This window comes from Diorhabda sublineata, chromosome 6 (assembly GCF_026230105.1).
Source record: "Diorhabda sublineata isolate icDioSubl1.1 chromosome 6, icDioSubl1.1, whole genome shotgun sequence".
Taxonomy (NCBI): domain Eukaryota; kingdom Metazoa; phylum Arthropoda; class Insecta; order Coleoptera; family Chrysomelidae; genus Diorhabda; species Diorhabda sublineata.
In genome coordinates, this window is record NC_079479.1 from 916,408 (window position 1) to 937,997 (window position 21,590).

General features: G+C 33.0%; 2 protein-coding genes across 3 annotated transcripts in view; one reads left to right on the forward strand and one right to left on the reverse strand.

The window, feature by feature from the left end:
- The window catches only part of LOC130445575 (short coiled-coil protein A), a 50,619-nt gene extending 34,291 nt beyond the window's left edge, over window positions 1-16,328 (forward strand). The window contains exons 1-2 of one of the 2 annotated variants that reach the window (XM_056781282.1): window positions 15,612-15,755; window positions 15,818-16,328. In XM_056781282.1, the coding sequence (XP_056637260.1) occupies window positions 15,820-16,236 (417 nt within the window). In that variant the 5' untranslated portion in view covers window positions 15,612-15,755; window positions 15,818-15,819 and the 3' untranslated portion in view covers window positions 16,237-16,328. Of the gene's footprint in view, window positions 1-15,611; window positions 15,756-15,817 lie in introns of those variants that run through there. The other variant, XM_056781283.1, reaches the window with a different exon arrangement.
- The window catches only part of LOC130445574 (ecdysone receptor), a 99,071-nt gene that overhangs the window by 34,188 nt on the left and 43,293 nt on the right, over window positions 1-21,590 (reverse strand). Inside the window, exon 3 of the mRNA XM_056781281.1 lies at window positions 13,323-13,873. Coding sequence (XP_056637259.1) covers window positions 13,323-13,800 — 478 coding nt within the window. The 5' untranslated portion in view covers window positions 13,801-13,873. The remainder of the gene's footprint in view (window positions 1-13,322; window positions 13,874-21,590) is intronic.

Consider the following 21,590-nt stretch of genomic DNA (forward strand, 5'->3'; position numbering starts at 1 on the left):
GGTTGTCATTTGAAATATCGATTTTTTCTTGACACGAAAATAATATTTATAGAAAAAAAGGAATAAACGCGTGGAAAATTCGTAAACGATATTTCAATAATAAAAAGAATGATTATGGAACTAAAAATATTTTTTTTTTTCTATTCCAAGTTATTTCGAAATACTATCAGATGTTTTAGAAATGTTTAGTATCTGACGCAATTACATTCCGTAGTGGTATTGTTTAGAATATATTTCTAAAATTATCTAGAGAGGTCATTGTTATCTTTATTATTATGTAAATCCACGTTATTGGATAAGGACTGAATTTTTAATTTCAAAATGAACAAAAATCTTTTAGGAAAAAATCAAATGATAAAAATGAAACGCAGAAAAACCACGAAAAATGCCCATTTTTCCATTCCAACTCGTTAGGATACAATATTTTTTATTGAGATACGAGGGAGGTTTCAAAAACAAACGTAAAACGTTTTTTTTTGTGACACCCATACAACATTACGGAAACTTTTCGTAATTAGTATTAAAATAAAGTCACACGGTGCCAGTTAAGGCGAACTTTTCGTTAAAACTACACCTTCAACACTGGATTTTATTTGAATTGTTTTAAATATTAATAAACATTTTCGCAAAACGCTTAAACTCGGCGCGTTACAAACTGAAATATCAACAAAGTGGATAAGAAAAATTAACCCTAAAGGACTAGGACAAACCAACGAGTTAACGCGTTTATTATTGGGTCCTCGTAATATCAATAAAGAAAAATCACCCTGTACGGGTAGCGAGGCTCACCGATAACTAAAAAATTCCTCGAAACCGCATAAATAAATAGAAACAGAAAAAATCCGGGTTTCGATACGAACCGATCGTCGATATCTCCTTACAAAAATTATTATTAAGGGTACCGCACGATACGCGCGACTCTTAATCGGCGCGTTAAAAAGGGTAACGTAGCGAAGAAATAAAAAGTGAACCACCACGTGCACATAAAACTAGGTCTCAAACTTCACTCTCCATACACAACACTAGCACTAATGTCGGTGTATCGGTTCGAAAATAACGGTGGTGGGGGGAAACTTCACTGGCCGTGACGTCATAACAGGTTGTTACCTTGTTCCCCTCCCGCCGTTCCGATCTCTCCTTTACAACCCTCCCCCCCCCCCATCCCGCCCCACGAATACCGAGAGGTATGTGTGTGTACGTATATACCTGGCCGTCAGCTAGATCTCGATTCTCGACGTTTTGTTCCACTGTCACGGCCATCTTAGCGTTTTCTCCGTTTTTCGATTACGCTCTCTGATTTCGTTGTCGTTACAATGGCGTACATTCGATCGGGGCCGATATAAAAAAATTTTTTTTCTTCTTTCCATTCGATAATTTAATTGTACGAATATTCAAGAGATGCCCCACAGGAACAGGGCCGGATTAAGATCATTTGGAAATCATTCTGTATTTTTTGATGTGTTGATGCCACAAATCTAACTAACGTATTGATATTATTTTGGGTTTTCGAATTCCTTACAGGAAACAATCATTTCAAACTTTTTTCGTTGATTTCTGATTCACCGATTACCGAGCTTGGTTGGTGGTATTATTTGACGGTTTCTCGATTGTCTGACATGGATATCCATCAATTTCTACCTTCACCTCTACCTCCAATAACCTAAAAAAGTTTACAAACGACAGGCTTCACTTGCACGCGCCTATAAACTCGCTAGAAGGCGGCCAAGGCCTTCAAATAGATCCCAATTGTGATTACCGAAGCCCGAGGGCGTTTTGACTAATTTTAAAAACTATTTTTAATAATTTTTTTTTACTAGTCGTAGAGTTAATTTATCGAATCTGCTATTTTTAACTGTTTCTTTAGTTAATTTTGAAAAAAAAAAAAATTACGGACGCTTATGATACAGTCACTTCTTCATGACGATCACGATCATGACTATCACTTGTTAGAATGGTTTTATTTTTAACCTGTTTCTGAATACCTACTACTTCACATCGTTGGATTTAATGCCGGTTTTTTTCTTTCGGATATTCTTTTATACTTTTTCCATATAATTAGAAATTCAAGATAATTTTGTAACTCTACGTTATACAAATCGATTTGAAATTGTTATATCGGAGCCCTAACATCAGATTTGCGCACAAAATATCGATTAAAATGTTGAGTTCCTCATAATAAATAAGAAGAAATCGTCGGTCTACCATTCTACGTTGCTATACATGTCGAATTATTCCGAAAAAACCATTGGATTTTGCTTAAAACGAGTTGATTCAATCCACCTCGAAAAATTACGAGTATTACAATTCAAATACCCCTCGTATGACGACAAGTTTTGGGTACGTTCACAATTAGAAACGTCAAACTTCAATCGGCATTGACAGATTGTCATATGTCAAAATTTCGATCCTTAATTTAAATAACTGTTAAATTCAAAAATTACGAGTATTACGATTGAAATACCCCTCGTACGACGACAAGTTTTGGGTACGTTCACAATTAGAAACGTCAAACTTCAATCGGCATTGACAGATTGTCATATGTCAAAATTTCGATCCTTAATTTAGATTAATTAAAATAACTGTTAAATTCAAAAATTACGAGTATTACGATTGAAATACCCCTCGTATGACGACAAGTTTTGGGTACGTTCACAATTAGAAACGTCAAACTTCAATCGGCATTGACAGATTGTCATATGTCAAAATTTCGATCCTTAATTTAAATAACTGTTAAATTCAAAAATTACGAGTATTACGATTGAAATACCCCTCGTATGACGACAAGTTTTGGGTACGTTCACAATTAGAAACGTCAAACTTCAATCGGCATTGACAGATTGTCATATGTCAAAATTTCGATCCTTAATTTAGATTAATTTAAATAACTGTTAAATTCAAAAATTACGAGTATTACGATTGAAATACCCCTCGTATGACGACAAGTTTTGGGTACGTTCACAATTAGAAACGTCAAACTTCAATAGGCATTGACAGATTGTCATATGTCAAAATTTCGATCCTTAATTTAAATAACTGTTAAATTCGTCGTATTATATTTACATCAATGATAAAAAAAAAAATTTCTGGGACATAAGTAAAGAGATAAGTTTCGAGATGTGCCCTTGACTCACCCTACGAAGGTTGTAAACCGGAAATATCTACTTATCTCGCCCGACCCGATAAAAATAAGTCACACAATGCCAACGTTACTTGAGGTAAACAAATTTTTTATTCAAATAAACACGAATTTCATCGAAATATATACGCGAGTAGACGAAAATCCATCATTTTTTTTCTGTAATTTAATAATTACGAAATCCACAACTATCGACGAAATAAATCTGAATGATCGGAATCAGAAACATAACCTCTAAAGGTTAATGAATGCTCTACAGACCTTGAAATCAACTTTATTCAACGTTATTAGATACCAGGTTAAACAATTATATAACAAATAATTTATTTAAAAAAACAAAAAAAAAAAAAGAAAGTATCCAGGAATTTAACAGAAGACAATTTAAATAATTGAAAGTGATTCCGCCAGTATTCTGAATTAGAAACATACACAAAACGAAAACGATAAATAATAAAACCAAAAACGAAAAATGAGAAATTGAGCACGTCAAAAGTTATCAATATCAAAGTCCGATCAGGCTTGAACTTTTTGATGACATTAGGCAGGGGTTTGTCCAGGTGTTTGCCCACAGATAACGTGGACTGTAGTTTCACCCTCTTCCGTGCACCAACGCTACTCCATAACCCGCGGAGCGGTTGTTTGGTGAAAGACGAATGTGGTCGCCGAACCCGCAGGTTGTTAAAAGACGCTTTTGGACACACCGAGAATTGGTTCCGGGTCCATTTGGTGAATTAGTCGATCCCAGTCCGCATCAGAATAAAAAATAAAGAAGTTCGAAGATTATTGAACGCGAAAAGCAAAAAATGAACGTAGAACGGTGACGACGCTAGTTCTGAACAGTCGAAACGTCGCAGATACCCCGAAGAAGTACCACCATACCTTGGTATCGAGTTTCGAATTAGTTATTACGTCACAATAAATTCTTATACAATTATTTCAGAAACGCTGCGATATAGAGTGTGTGCGTGCCTCATCAGCACAAAACATTTATAACAATACAGAATGTAACAAGATAACAATCTCGTATTACCCGTACAAAATGAAGGTTATCGTTATATTTTCCGAGACTGTAATATTCCGATTGATATAAAAACGCTTCATTCGAAAAAAAAAAAAAAAAAAAAAGAAATATCGGTTTCAAGCTTAATTTTTCGATTTGTAAGGAAAACTTGTCATTGCTTCACCTCTACACGCGGTAACGTTTCTCTTTAATATTTTTTTATAATAATGGAAGCTGCTATTCGATTACGAGGGCGATTTAAATAGTAGTACACCACCAAAGTCGTCGTAACGTAGACTGTTGTATACGAGAGTTGTACGAAAACTTTCCCGCATCACGTCGACAAAATAAAATCGATACATAATCGAAATCATGTATAAAAACGCTTTTTAAAATAATTATACTATAAATATTTATTCTTTATTTACGTACGAGGTTTGTTTAAATAGTTTTTACCCTCAATTACTTTAATTAACGACTAGTATACGTCAAAAAAGTACAGCAAATGGTATTGGACGACCGAGTTAGAGGCTATCGGTATATCAAAGAAACCTTTTCCTTATTTTGGACTAGAAATTTGGATCCACCGATACAGGGATCGTCGAAATATTTTTTCGTGTACAAATTCTGTTCCAGAGATCAGATTAGACACAAAACTTTTTTTCGAGCTTGTTTGGAACGATCCTCGTAAAATTTTTCGTGTCACCGCGTAAATAATAATCAAATTAGTATTTTTGGTAGGTAATTAAACGTTTTCCACTCGGTATAAACACATTTCAAGATCAAATACATCATCGAAAATTAAAATAAAATAAAAAAAAAAAAACGTAATAACTAAACGCGCAGAATGTTTTCGAATCAGAAATAATATTGTAACCTCTAAAGGTTAATGAATGCTCCACAGACCTTGAAACGAAACAACTTTTCATTATCGGGAGGCCCAATTATGAATGCGCGAATTCGAATTATATTAAAAGAACGTTCACACCTGGGGCTCGGCGGCATTAACTCGAAATCAAAATTCCCAATCGATAATTTTTTTATTGTTATTATTAGTTTTATTAGAGTATAAGCAAATCGATTTTGAAAACAATTTACACCGACGAAAAATTTACGATTTGTACGTTTATTCAATATCGATACACCTGGTATTATACAAACCTTGATATTATTATTCAAAATGTACGATAGACGCGCTTACTTTGGAGAAGTAATCAACTTTTTTTTCGTCGTGGCGTCGTTTTCCTACAAATCCATCCTATTCGACAGATTTAACGCAACGCGACTTTTTAGAACCGTCCGACTACTGGATCTTTCCAACACGTGTCTTAGTAGCTGGTTTCCTCTAAACCAGTGGTCTCCAAACTACCAGATCCGGCCCGCGAGCCGTAGTTGCAAGGTAAAACTTTGACGACGTAGAAAACTTAACCGAAATATCTAAACTTAAATTTACGGAATTGCGATTTTTCACCGACTATTGTTTCGGCCCTTGGGAGGTAACGAAAAAAATTATTCTGGCCCGAAGGCTTCAAAGTTTGAAGACCCCTGCTCTAAACTAATGTTTCGACCAAAACATATCGATCCCAATCTCAACCCCTACCCCAACCAAATTCGTTTTCGCAACGTTACGAAAATATACTCAAAATCGCAAAATTATAAATCTTGTTACAACATAACGAAGATATTAGATCGGATCCTTGGGGAACTAGTCTAGTGCGTGAAAGATTCTAATAATGTGTTTTCAAAGTCCACCCAATTTACCCGATCCGATACAGTGTGATTTCCACCCTACTATTAATCCATCGTTCGGTATTTGTAGATTTCGATTTCCCCCCGTATAATATAATCACGTCTCACACCGGACGCTGCAGCTATTCGTATTTTACAGGAAGCTTGTGTCGAGGACGTGTCCGATTCCGAATCCTACTCCCATCTAGCGATTAATATTTTTTATATTTATAATTTCGTTTTCAACATATTTGATTCCTCTCGGAGAATATACAAATAATTTCGAAAAACAAATTTCCGGTACCGTCGACCCATAACCGACTCTGCGGTATTGTTATTGTTTCTAACCTTGAACGGTGCGCGACGTTGTCGATTCTATTGTTGACTTAAATAATAAGACGATTTTTTTTTTATTTTTTTTTTTTTTAATTCGAATAAATTAGTTGGCAACGTCGCGTTTTATAAAGAATCAACGACTGTTTCATTTCCTGTTTCTGGGAATTATGTACTTACGTACGCTACACAATTTATTTCTCATGGATTCAATTTGATTAATTTTTACGGTTCGTTTGAGTGGTACTACTGAAAATTGACGACCTCGAGTCGCGTTTCTTTTTGTTTCTTTTTTTTGTTTTCGTGTTCGGAAACATCGCGATTCGATGGAGAAATAAAATGGTGGCAACGGTACGGTTCGATAACTTTTGTCTAATAACTTTATAAACTACTACACAATCGTTGACTATTTTATCTATGGAATATCAAAACGTGCGTATGGAAAAGAAAAATAAAAATAAACAAGGGGAAGAAATTGATAAATAACCGACCTACATAATCGACTTGACCTAACCCAATATGCGTCATATCCGGATTCGCCCTAAAATTGTTATTTTGAAGAGGAAATTGGATAATCACGTTTTTTTCTCAACTTTCCTTAGTTGTTTGTTTATTTATTCTCGTAACATTGAATTTTCTCGACGCTGGTCAAAAACTTGCTCTCAATAACGCATGAATCGTGTTATCACAAAAAAATCATCCGCATTATTCGTAGTATACATTAAATGTATAATATTTCCTCAATATAACCTAAAATTTGTACCAAATATAGTTTTTTAAAAAATTCCGAGTAACAGTAACATTTGGTGTTAAACAGTTGGTAACATTGTAGAAATAACTTTGTATTAAAATAATTACGGCGTTGCCAAATTTTATTTTCTTATAGTTAGATCCTAATCGATTACTTTTATTGAAAACAAAATGGCGGGTTGTTTATGAATGTTAAACTTATTGATATTTTCGTCAAAACTACAAATATCAATTTGAAATATAATAAAATAAAAAAATTTGTTCATATATATTATACGTATATATATCGAAAATCAACGGAGCGTGTTTATTGTTCTTTTTTTTTATAATGTATCGTGAGAAAATAGAATTTTCCCATAAAATCAACCAAATTACCATAATTATGTATTAAAAATCTTACACAGACGTTTTATCTTTTCTAAATACCTTTTTATTTTACAAATTCATTTTTAACTTAAATACGATCATTATCTAAAACGTTTCCAACCTAATTTTTCTCAAAACACTCAATATAAAACTAGTTTGAGCCCCCAACGACTTTTTCCCGTTTCTTAACCTCGAAATTTAATATTTCAAAATAGATTTTCGCAAACTGTGTAAACTAGATTATATTGAAAAATAATTGTAGTATAAAACTTTTCGCACGACCCCGGTATATCATTAAAAACCGCCAAGACATCACCGCCTTTAATTATCGCCCTGTATAATAACCCGCTTTCAACCTAAAATCGCGAAATAAAAAAATTACCAACAGGAAGTTAGGTTAGGTCAAGATTATTTTTTTTTTTTAATAAATTTCCACGCAATAAAATAATGTGATAATTTTAAATTCGACTGAACGTGATAGAAAAAAAAAATTAGACGACGATTATAATGCATGACAACCGGGTGATTTAGATCACAGGAGAAACAAAAAACGATGTTCGAAATTGGTAAAATATAAGATGTAAATGATACGAGGGTAGGACCATAAATTATCGTTTAAATCTCTACAATGATTTACCATTATTAATATTAAGATTAAAAAAACTATTAATACTTATAAACGATTTTGAAATTTAGAACAATCTACTATTAATAGCAGTCTCCATTTTTAAACATGGAGTGCTGTCAAAAGTATCGACTGGCCGCCATTTTGTTTAAAACTATCGATTTTATAATAACCGACACGTGTTTTCATTCGATATTTAACGTCGAAATGAGAAAAAATTTTAAAGGTCAGTAAAAAATTATGAGGTTTAATGACGATGACCTTAGTTATTACATAGTTTTATTAAGAATAAAATTATATAGTTGATAAATTTAATTCAATGGATTTAGATAAATTAGAATGATTTAACAAACGAAAAACAAACTCAAGGTAGTTGCTTTTCTCAAATATTTGTTCATTATTTATTAAACTCTTTGGAAAACAAAAAATTTTACCTACAAATTTCGTAATATTTAATCTAGTTCCAACCGCAAGGAAACAAAAATAATAAAAACTAACTGTAAAAACAGGTTTCGAATTCCTACCTAAAAATAACCCTCGAAATAGAAATATTTGTGACCTATATTGTATATATATATATATATATATATAAACCGTTATTCTTTACAAAAAGATCAATAACCGTGAAAGGTGGTGGCCCAACTCCGTCTAACAACGGCCTTGGCCTAGTGCAGGTGTAGAGGGTAACAACCCACAAAAGAAGGGTGAAACCATCTGTGTCTTTCATTCAAGGGGTAGTTTATTCGAGTTTAAACCAGGAAATATTTCAATAAAATAAAAAAACTTACTATGTATTATATAAATATTTAATTAGATTTAATATTCAGCGCATAAGTTCTCAAATTTTTTTGCCTCGTAAATCATTTTCAAACAAATTTCTTACTAATTGTAGTAAACGACGACGAAAATAGTTGACCTAACCTTGTATATGTGAATTTCCAACTTGCTATATATTTTTGTTCACACCTCGTACAATATTCGTTAAATAAATAACATGGAAAATATAGGCAACCAGTTTATCAAAGCGATGACGTCACGACTAAGTACCTAAATGGCACCGGCGCCTTGCTCCAACAGAGCGAGACTCGAAACTAACCGAACAGGTTGAAACTAAAAGTAGATTCGAGTCGTACCAGTTTAAATAATTCAATATATACATTTATTTATAAGGAAGAGTTTCAATTTTAACGAAAATTTATACAATAGTGTTTTAGTTTTATAACATGATCGATCTTATACGCTATTGCCAGATTTTAAGTTTGCAGGGAGTATAACGGATTTCATTTTTTTTTTCCCCGAACGAATCGTGTTGAGTTGCATTATAACCTTGACTTGAGAGTGCAACTTCACTTGGTTAACCGAGCCTGCAATCGAAAGGCATCAGAGCGAAAATTCAATTGTTTATTATGGGACTTTATATAATTTGAGAAATATATACCGGAGAAATCGAGAATTAATACGAAATATTGACAACAGTCAAAAAATTGTTAATCGTGAGTTTTTGTCTCTTGCAATAAGATATTGAAATCAAATTTTGTAATAAAATGTTATAAGAATTGGATAACGATAAATTATTTATATTTCTTGCGAAATCTGTACCGTCAATTAAACAATTTACAAATTACATCTTGCTAAAGATTTCGATATATATTTATACGCCCCGTATATAAAGATACACTAGCACGAGTACCCCGGCGATAAAAAAAATCCATTCAAGGTAAACTCGAATGGAAACATTACGCAAAAATATGGATTTTAATTATTTTATTGACAATAATAATCACGAGGTCGACGACCGCAGCCGGTCTTCAATACGAGCGTGGCCTTGTGATAACTTTGGCCAATTCTGATAACAACAAATTTTAATTTTTACTATTATACACGATAACACTCGTTGTGTCGTCATTATTTAATTTTACTTACAAATACTTACATTAAATCCTTCGGTGATAATTAGATAAACATTTCTGTTATTCTATGTGTTAATTTAATTATATCAATATTACCACGAATCGAGTTCAAATATCACCAATACTCATTTGAATCCTTTCACAAATATTCAAGTCACTTTATTCACAATAAATAATGAAGATTATAGTTAATTATTACATATAAAATAATTAATTGTATTCGTAACACGCTTTTCTTTATAGATTAGTATTTTCTTCTTCTTTTTTTAATGAACAACCGCGTTTTAGTTCGCCATAGAAAAATAAAAAGCGTAGAAGGATCTTTGAAAAGTGATATTGGGTATTTATTCATTACGTATTTTATCAATTTATTAAAATAACACGTATTATCAATACTTTCATACCTTATTTTATATAAATTAAATAATTATTGTAAAAACATGGTCATCGACGACAGAAAACTAGTTTATCGAATCAGAACCATTTCAGTGCGCATAATTTTTTCCCTCGATGTCCATGTCCCGCTGGTCTTGTTCTTATTTATATCTTCGCGGTGTTGCCACATTTCGAAGAATCACTTACTACCAGTTTTAGACTTTAATATGTCGTATTCTAGACGATTATAGTATATATATTTTAATAAAAAAAAAAAAAATGTTGTATTGGTAGCAAGAGTGAAAAGATAATATGAGAAAAAAGAAATTAGATAAAACGAGATTGGAAATACGGGCAACTAGTTTTGTAGAACGATAAATGACGGTGGCGCAAATAACATCGTCAGAGTGTAGTTGCTTAGCGAAAGTAGAATTACCGACGTTGCCACGTGTTGATAAATTTCAAGTAATATGAAGAATTACTCACATCATCAATTTTTGTTATTATAATATGGAGTTTTGTACAATTATACAGAGTATTTTGAAAGTTATAAGAATTTTAATGTTAATTTTGAAGTTTTCGATGCAATTTTCATATCAAGGAGTGTAAAAATGGCTGAGAAATTAATATAAAACAAATTTAATTATTTTGTAAATATACAGGACGTCCTATTTGAATTAGTTTAATTTAATTTAAAATAATTATAAATAACAATTGATTATTGGAATTTAGAACGTGTCTGTGTGTCTAAAATATGTCAGTACATAAGTTTATGGAAATATTTCGATTTCGATAACATTGAAGGAGAGATCGACGTAAATTTAGTACGTCAGCGAGTTACATAACAATAAGTTTACCTAGTTGGGATGGTTTAGCATGAATTTAAAATGAAATGTTTAGGCATTGTGATTTAATCGACACTGACAATCTCTTTGTAAAAAAAAACTAGTAGACGTTACGTTAATCGTTGGAAATAGGCGCGGTATTAAATTTTTTTTGAAAAAACTTTTGCTCGGGCTTTAAATTCAATAGATTCAGGTCCCAAAACACTTTTACAGCGTTTAGAAGCAATCGATTGTACTTTTATTTACATATCAAATAGATTCGTAGTAGTAGTAGTCGAAGTATTTTCGATTCGACAACAAATTTTGAACAAATTCGTTATCTCGAGTAGGAAAACCGGTGAAAGTTTCGTAATATAAATAAATTTTTAGAAACGGACACGTCATAGATAACCTAGACTATAATGAAATTAGTGAACATCAGATTGGCGAATGAATCGAGGAAACTACGTCGCCGAAAATTTATAATAAAAGTTCGAGATATATACTTGACAAGTTCAAGGCCGTTTACGTGGTATTCATACGAGATTTTTGCCAAAATTTCGTGTTACCTTGAATTTATAAATAACCGCATGTACGAGGCTACGTTAATAATTATTCGTACGAAATATACGGGATGATAATTCGATTCATTAATAAACGACAAAATTTTTGACGTGCCGATTTGAAATTTAAAGGATAAAAAATTGTTGTTTACGCTACGTTCGAGGTCGAGAGATATTTCACGTCGTTTTCAAGGCAACAGAATGAATAAAAATATTTTGTATTTTCGACTACTTATTTTTTCGAACGTATACCATACTTTTAATATACGGGGCGCGACCGAAACGCGAAAAAATAAGTACTTAGTTACGTTGCGGGCGGTCGAGGAGCTTCGCGAGTGTTCGGGGCACTCACGGACCACGTGATCTGCACCAAATGGACGCCCGCCGCGTCCGGTTAAATTAGCAATTTTTAGGTTAGAAAATGTCAAAAAACGATATTTACTAAAGAATTCGTTCGATAGGTTTTGGTGGAAATAATTCGATTCGAAGTTTTAGTGTTTTTTTTTTTTTTTTTTCGCACGTTACATCCAGACCTTGATGCGACGACCTGGTTTTCCGATTCCCGGATACCTAGACGACCCGAATTTAGACGCTCGAGCTAAAACTGACTCTGCGGAAAAGAATAAAATAAAAGATTTCGATGATGAACGTCGATAAATATACAATAAACGTGCATTTATTAAAAATTCTTATCGCGTATTCAAAATGGTCGTCGAGATGGGAGACAATAGAAGAAATTCGACACGTGTCCTGTATTTAAATGTGTTATTTCGCGACTCGCATTTTTATGCGACATCAAACGAAATCTTTCAAACTCATTTGCAATACAAAAAAAAAAAAAAATATAGTTATACTATTGTTATTTACTTAAAAAATTGTTTCCACCTACCTACGAGGGTTGTCGAAATTTTAGCGAAAATCTTCGATAAATCGATTCGAATCGGAAACTTATCGTACGACCCTCGTATCGTACTAGAGCGACGTTATATCTTTAAGAGGCGTTTTTTTTTTTTTTTAACGACGCAAAGATTATAAAAAATGTCAAAAAAGTCAGAAATCGCATGATAAACGTCGCACGGACACGGTAAATAAGCGACGCCGAAGCTTTTTAAAAAAAAAAAAAAAAATTCTAAAAAAAGATCAAACATATTTTTGGCAAAAAGTTTAAAGGACAAAATACAAAAATAAATTACATTAATTACGAAAATACGAAGTTCGTTTTTCAAACGTCCGAACCGCGTATTTTTAACGACGAAAAATTTTTATGGGGGTTTCTCGAACCCGGTTTCCGTAATTGAACAGTTTTTGACAAATACGCAAGGATAAGGATCTTCCGTTTACCGCATAACGCAAATCCTGATAAAATCACATATACAGGGCGTGCGAGTTATATAAGCGACGCTCCGATTTGTTTTCGACAAAAAACCACACGCCGAAAAACAAATACAAGTCAATCGTGCAAATACCGAGTGATACATCGACGACAGATGTAAAAAAACACGACGGACCCCTCGTATTTACATTTTTTCTCGCCCCCATAGAAGTTTTACCCGAGATAAAACCTCCCGAAGCTCTCGTGGAAGTTAGAAGAGAGGCTAAGCGCGAAATAGGAACCGTCGAAATGACAGGGAGAGTTTCCATCGATCCAATCGATGTATTTCGACGTACAAACTAAATAAAACAATATCGATATTAAATAATTTGAATCTCACCTATTTTTCCATTGGGACTATACGGATCGTAACTGCCCGAAGACATCGGTGACGGATATCCGTTGCTGATGACGGTGTAAGCTTGGGCGGGCGGACCTGGCGAAGGGGTTAACGGAGGCGCGTTATTACCGCTCATCGTACCCGGACTCGGCGAACCCAGAAAGTCCGATCTTTTATTCATAGATTGCGCACCTTGGGTCATACCGACGGCGGAATTACCGAAAGCGGTAAAAGCACCGGCTCCGTTACTAGTTACGATCAATCCGTTACCGGATGTACCGCCCATTAGACCGTTATTGCCGCCCGTTAAAAGATTACCACCAACTGCTATGGAAGCCCCGTTGACCGCGGTGGGCGAATAGAGCTGGGGCTCGGATTTAACGTGCAACACGTCATCGTCTCGGTAGATCATCTCGTGTTTGATGTCCATGTTGCACAAGTAACTTGAGGGGTAGCCGGCGCGGAAGACGGTGGTCATAGAAGATAAAAATAATTTAGGTTAGGGACGCAGTATAGATGGCGGTCGCCGCGACATTATCCTATCTCGAGATCTGAAACAATATAAGAAAAAAAAATAAATAAATAAATAAATAAACAAATATTAATAATAATTCAATGGTCAATTTTAATGAATCGATTTGGTGGATATTAACAGTTCGCGGATCCCCTTTGGGGCGCTGTGGGACATTATCGTGTCAGTCTAGACGAAACCGGGGGCGGTGCACTCTCTTTCACAGAATACATCGCGGCTGCGGCACCACCGGGACAAGGACGAAGGTCGTGGAACTGGGAAAGTGAAAAACCCCCGACGCATAAAAACCCCGTCTCCTCTTTATCCGCAGTCGTCGCCGTCTCTCTCCCTTTTAGTATACCCACCTCCAGTCGAACGCTTTTAAAACACTCGACTACGTACTCGTAGGTATTCCAGTAACGGAACGGCCCAAAAATTACAAAAACAATTCTTGACAAATCGTATTTTGATACAAAATTCGTTTCTAAACCAAATAATATATTCATGATCCTTTAATCTATTTTCCAACTACTGAGATGTCTGTCCTACACCGTCACTTTTTTTCAAAATACTCGTCATATTTCGACTCATTTTTTTAACGGTTTTTTCCTTTTCGAATCCAGGTTTCGATATAATTTCGATACGTCGAGTCCGTTCCCGCGAACCCATCGCACATTCCCCGATTGTATCGGGCGGTAAAAGAGATACGGAGGCGGTTTCTTTTTTTTTTTTGGCAGTCGGCGGGATCAATACAGCCAGACACAACATAGACTCGAAGAATTTCGACGTTAGTTTTTATTTTCGTTGAAATATCTCGCATCGTATCGGCGACGAAATTATTTGATTTTGTCAAATGTTTCCCGAATTCACGCATTCCAATCGTAAATTTTTCTCAGTTTCTCAGTATTTCGGTTGGTTTATCGATCTGTCGTTCGTTCGGCTTTTCCACCCCTCCGTCTTACGATTCGTTCCCTCGTCGAGACCGACGAAAAATTAGTCGGACGGTCGGGGTAGAAAATACCCTCCGAAGGCTATGACCTACTTATCGTCCGAATCGATTCAATATTCAAAACAATAATAATTTGAAATACGACCTCAATATGCATAAATATCCGTCATTTTCATCCAAGTCACAAATTCCACCGTATTTAACAGATCTAACACCTATTACCTAACCTTAAACTTTCATTTATTCGTATTAAAGCTTCAGCATCGATGAGAAAACTGTATTAACTTTTCATATAACCCTTGTATTATTTATTTTACGAATAATATACAGAGCGTCGCATTAAAAACGAATTTAACTTGATTTCTAGATAGATACAATGAAATATCGTAAATCGATACTTGACTACATAACCTATAAAACGCGTACGTAATAAACAGAAAACTGTCTATATAATTCGCCTCAATTGTTTGTATTACCTCGTATAATTTGGTATGTCGATTGAAAAAAGACCGAATCGATATCGGTTAAATTGAAATAAATCGATTTTTATGACAGCCATCTCACTAAAATTATCTGTCTGAACTGTCAATAGCGAAAAGCGTATGACACCTTAGGTTTATAGAATTTAAACACAAGCTGGCAACGTCGTAATTCCTACTACTAATAATTAAAGTTAATTATTATTAATTTCATGAATTAATTAATACGAAAGGAAAAAATTCGACGATATAGGGATAAGAAGAAAATATCGAAATTGAAATAAATGTTTATTGTCGTACATCAACCATCCCGTTGCAGTCTGTGACCTCGATAGTTTGCTATGACGTGATGCGCTGCGCCGTCCTCACGGCGCCGATACCATCCCCACGTCCTCTCCCACTCCACTCGATATCGACTGCGCACCCGCCGGCTTTTTATTCGTATTGAGCAGTAGCCAGTCGAATTTGAAGCGGCGTCGTTGATTCGCGTCGAGGTAAACCCGAACGAAAAACGTACAATAAACGACAGGTGTAATAGTATTTTTTATTTTTGCAGATATGGCGTCTATTAAATTACAAGACGACATACCGTTAGCCGACGACGACCCCCAAGTCATTATCAACGACGAACCGGAGCAACATTCGATGTCGGAAGGTAACACCACGTCGAGCATGTTGCACGGCAGAAGTATGGATTCGATTCAATCGAATTTCACGAACGGCAGTTCTAGTCCGCAACATAATAGTTTGGAGGCCGATTCCAGTCCGGACGAACAAGAGGAAAAAGCTCGATTGATTTCGCAAGTACTCGAATTGCAAAACACTCTCGACGATCTTTCTACTAGAGTCGATTCGGTTAAAGAGGAAAATTTGAAATTGAGATCCGAGAATCAGGTTCTGGGTCAGTACATCGAGAATTTGATGTCGGCGTCGAGCGTTTTTCAATCCACTTCGCCAAAAATTAAAAAGAAGTAAATTTTTTCACGTTCCATAAAACGAATTCTATAAAATTTAATTGTTTTTTCGTATTGATGCTTGAAATCTAATAAAAATTTCGCTTCGAAAAATTGTTTTTCTCTACAAAATATCCTTTATCCCGTCGACGTACAAGAGAAATAAAGTAGGTGACAAAATGGAACCCCGTGGAACACCTCAAATCTTTACTCGTCGTGTTTCGCACGTAGCCTCCTTCTCCTCATCCTAATTCTAAAGGATATTCCTCCTTGTCTTGTTAAAATTTAGTCTACGACAATAAACTTTTGTACGATTGAATCCGTAACGTAACTTCGACAGTTTGATTGACATTTACGTCGATTCATAACTGAATCTCTATCCTGAAACGAAAAAATAGCGAAAACAATCGATTATATCGAAAAATATTGCTCCGGAAAAATCGGTAATCTTTTCGGACGATCCTCGTATATTAATTTCCTTTGCGTATAACAACCTGACACGAAAATAATTGATTCGTTATTACGGTCGTAATTTACACGTATCCTTTTATAGAATTCAATTTACATATGATTTAATGAAACATCTTTCGGCGGAACATATTGTTGCTAAGAAAAACAATAAAATAGATTTTTTTTTTTTTTTTTCGTAAAACAGTAAGAGTTAATCGGTTTTCTGAAATTTAATTTCACGGCCAGATGGGACTAAATCAATTGAGATCTATTACTACTAGAAATCGTTGAATAAAGAATTTATTATAGAGTTGGTGATACGTTCATTTGAAAATTTAGTTAATGTAGCGTGTATGTATTTTGAAATATAACAAACAAAACATCAAATTAGCGAGCTACATTATCGGTATAAACAAAACATTCCAATTTAATCGCTAGAAGGATGATAGCTATAAAAATATGTTGTATTTAGTCGGGTTAATGAATACAAATTTTCGAAAAATGTTTTTAAAGGTTCATTTTATAACGAGAAAAATCGGGACCATGCTGTGGATCACGATATTAGAAATACGGGGCGTGAAAGATGTTTAAATATTGAAGAAAAACATATGCTGATTTTAAAAATTCATTGAGGCTAAGATAATTGGAATATTGGGGTCAAATTTTTTGGAAATTGTTCTTAAAGGTTCATTTTATAACGAGAAAAATCGGGACCATGCTGTGGGTCACGATATTAGAAATACGGGGTGTGAAAGTTGTTTCAATATTGAAGAAAAACATATGCTGATTGAAAAATTCATTGAGGCTAAGATAATTGGAATATTGGGGCAAATTTTTTGGAAAATGTTCTTAAAGATTCATTTTATAACGAGAAAAATCGGGACCATGTTGTGGGTCACGATATTAGAAATACGGGGTGTGAAAGATGTTTAAATATTGAAGAAAAACATATGCTGATTGAAAAATTAATTGAGGCTAAGATGATTGGAATATTGGGGTCAAATTTTTTGGAAATTGTTCTTAAAGGTTCATTTTATAACGAGAAAAATCGGGACCATGCTGTGGGTCACGATATTAAAAATACGGGGTGTGAAAGTTGTTTCAATATTGAAGAAAAACATATGCTGATTGAAAAATTCATTGAGGCTAAGATAATTGGAATATTGGGGTCAAATTTTTTGGAAAATGTTCTTAAAGGTTCATTTTATAACGAGAAAAATCGGGACCATGCTGTGGGTCACGATATTAAAAATACGGGGCGTGAAAGTTGTTTCAATATTGAAGAAAAACATATGCTGATTGAAAAATTCATTGAGGCTAAGATAATTGGAATATTGGGGTCAAATTTTTTGGAAATTGTTCTTAAAGGTTCATTTTATAACGAGAAAAATCGGGACCATGCTGTGGGTCACGATATTAAAAATACGGGGTGTGAAAGTTGTTTCAATATTGAAGAAAAACATATGCTGATTGAAAAATTCATTGAGGCTAAGATAATTGGAATATTGGGGTCAAATTTTTTGGAAAATGTTCTTAAAGGTTCATTTTATAACGAGAAAAATCGGGACCATGCTGAGGATCACGATATTAAAAATACGGGGTGTGAAAGTTGTTTAAATATTGAAGAAAAACATACGATTGTTTAAAAAAATTATTGAAATGAAAACTGAGATATTTCAGAATAGTTTATCCTCGGAAATTGTTGGGCAATGTATGTACAAATTTCAATTGACACAAAAACTTTCCGATATTATCAAAACAAACAAAAATAAATTTATCCACTGATACTTGTTTATATAACAAATCTAGAAAATAATATTTGTATTCTGATGACAATAAAACAATAATATTTTTGGATAAATGACGACATTTAAAAAAAATTTTATACACAAATTGTTTATTGTTTCAACTACGAAATAGGTGTTACAATTTTAATTGTTTCAAATAGTTTTTTGAAACAAGATTAAATTAAATAATCACGTAATGGAAACTTGAAATTAAACAATTTTTTTAAAAATAAACGTGACACATGATAGATCAATTATTTCTTAATAATAATCGAGTACCAAAAAGATTCCAAAATAAATAGTTCGGGAGATATGACTAAAAAAATGAAATAATGTCATTATTGATGTGATTTAAAAAAGATTCCACTTTGAAGCCCTATATTTCAGAAAATGATTGTACTGTCAATCTGAAAACATGGTACATGATAGATCAGTTCTTTCTTAATAATAATCGAGTACCAAAAAGATTCCAAAATAAATAGTTCGGGAGATATGACTAAAAAAATGAAATAATGTCATTATTGATGTGATTTAAAAAAGATTCCACTTTGAAGCCCTATATTTCAGAAAATGATTGTACTGTCAATCTGAAAACATGGTACATGATAGATCAATTATTTCTTAATAATAATCGAGTACCAAAAAGATTCCAAAACAAATAGTACGGGAGATATGACTAAAAAAATGAAATAATGTCATTATCAATCTGAATTTAACGATTCTAATTTGAAGCCCCATATTTCAGAAAAAGGTTGTACTATCAATCTAAAAACATGATACATGATAGATCAATTATTTCTTAATAATAATCGAGTACCAAAAAGATTCCAAAACAAATAGTTCGGGAGATATGACTAAAAAAATGAAATAATGTCATTATCAATCTGAATTTAACGATTCTAATTTGAAGCCCCATATTTCAGAAAAAGGTTGTACTATCAATCTGAAAACATGATACATGATAGATCAATTATTTCTTAATAATAATCGAGTACCAAAAAGATTCCAAAATAAATAGTTCGGGAGATATGACTAAAAAAATGAAATATTGTCATTATCGATGCGAATTTAACGATTCCACTTTGAAGGCCCATATTTCAGAAAACGGTTGTACTATCAATCTAAAAACATGATACATGATAGATCAATTATTTCTTAATAATAATCGAGTACCAAAAAGATTCCAAAATAAATAGTTCGGGAGATATGACTAAAAAAATGAAATATTGTCATTATCGATGCGAATTTAACGATTCCACTTTGAAGGCCCATATTTCAGAAAACGGTTGTACTATCAATCTAAAAACATGATACATGATAGATCAATTATTTCTTAATAATAATCGAGTACCAAAAAGATTCCAAAATAAATAGTTCGGGAGATATGACTAAAAAAATGAAATAATGTCATTATCAATCTGAATTTAACGATTCTAATTTGAAGCCCCATATTTCAGAAAAAGGTTGTACTATCAATCTAAAAACATGATACATGATAGATCAATTATTTCTTAATAATAATCGAGTACCAAAAAGATTCCAAAATAAATAGTTCGGGAGATATGACTAAAAAAATGAAATAATGTCATTATCAATCTGAATTTAACGATTCTAATTTGAAGCCCCATATTTCAGAAAAAGGTTGTACTATCAATCTGAAAACATGATACATGATAGATCAATTATTTCTTAATAATAATCGAGTACCAAAAAGATTCCAAAATAAATAGTTCGGGAGATATGACTAAAAAAATGAAATAATGTCATTATCAATCTGAATTTAACGATTCTAATTTGAAGCCCCATATTTCAGAAAAAGGTTGTACTATCAATCTGAAAACATGATACATGATAGATCAATTATTTCTTAATAATAATCGAGTACCAAAAAGATTCCAAAATAAATAGTTCGGGAGATATGACTAAAAAAATGAAATAATGTCATTATCAATCTGAATTTAACGATTCTAATTTGAAGCCCCATATTTCAGAAAAAGGTTGTACTATCAATCTAAAAACATGATACATGATAGATCAATTATTTCTTAATAATAATCGAGTACCAAAAAGATTCCAAAACAAATAGTACGGGAGATATGACTAAAAAAATGAAATAATGTCATTATCAATCTGAATTTAACGATTCTAATTTGAAGCCCCATATTTCAGAAAAAGGTTGTACTATCAATCTGAAAACATGATACATGATAGATCAATTATTTCTTAATAATAATCGAGTACCAAAAAGATTCCAAAACAAATAGTACGGGAGATATGACTAAAAAAATGAAATAATGTCATTATCAATCTGAATTTAACGATTCTAATTTGAAGCCCCATATTTCAGAAAAAGGTTGTACTATCAATCTGAAAACATGATACATGATAGATCAATTATTTCTTAATAATAATCGAGTACCAAAAAGATTCCAAAACAAATAGTACGGGAGATATGACTAAAAAAATGAAATAATGTCATTATCAATCTGAATTTAACGATTCTAATTTGAAGCCCCATATTTCAGAAAAAGGTTGTACTATCAATCTGAAAACATGATACATGATAGATCAATTATTTCTTAATAATAATCGAGTACCAAAAAGATTCCAAAACAAATAGTACGGGAGATATGACTAAAAAAATGAAATAATGTCATTATCAATCTGAATTTAACGATTCTAATTTGAAGCCCCATATTTCAGAAAAAGGTTGTACTATCAATCTAAAAACATGATACATGATAGATCAATTATTTCTTAATAATAATCGAGTACCAAAAAGATTCCAAAATAAATAGTTCGGGAGATATGACTAAAAAAATGAAATAATGTCATTATCAATCTGAATTTAACGATTCTAATTTGAAGCCCCATATTTCAGAAAAAGGTTGTACTATCAATCTGAAAACATGATACATGATAGATCAATTATTTCTTAATAATAATCGAGTACCAAAAAGATTCCAAAACAAATAGTTCGGGAGATATGACTAAAAAAATGAAATAATGTCATTATCAATCTGAATTTAACGATTCTAATTTGAGGCCCCATATTTCAGAAAAAGGTTGTACTATCAATCTGAAAACATGATACATGATAGATCAATTATTTCTTAATAATAATCGAGTACCAAAAAGA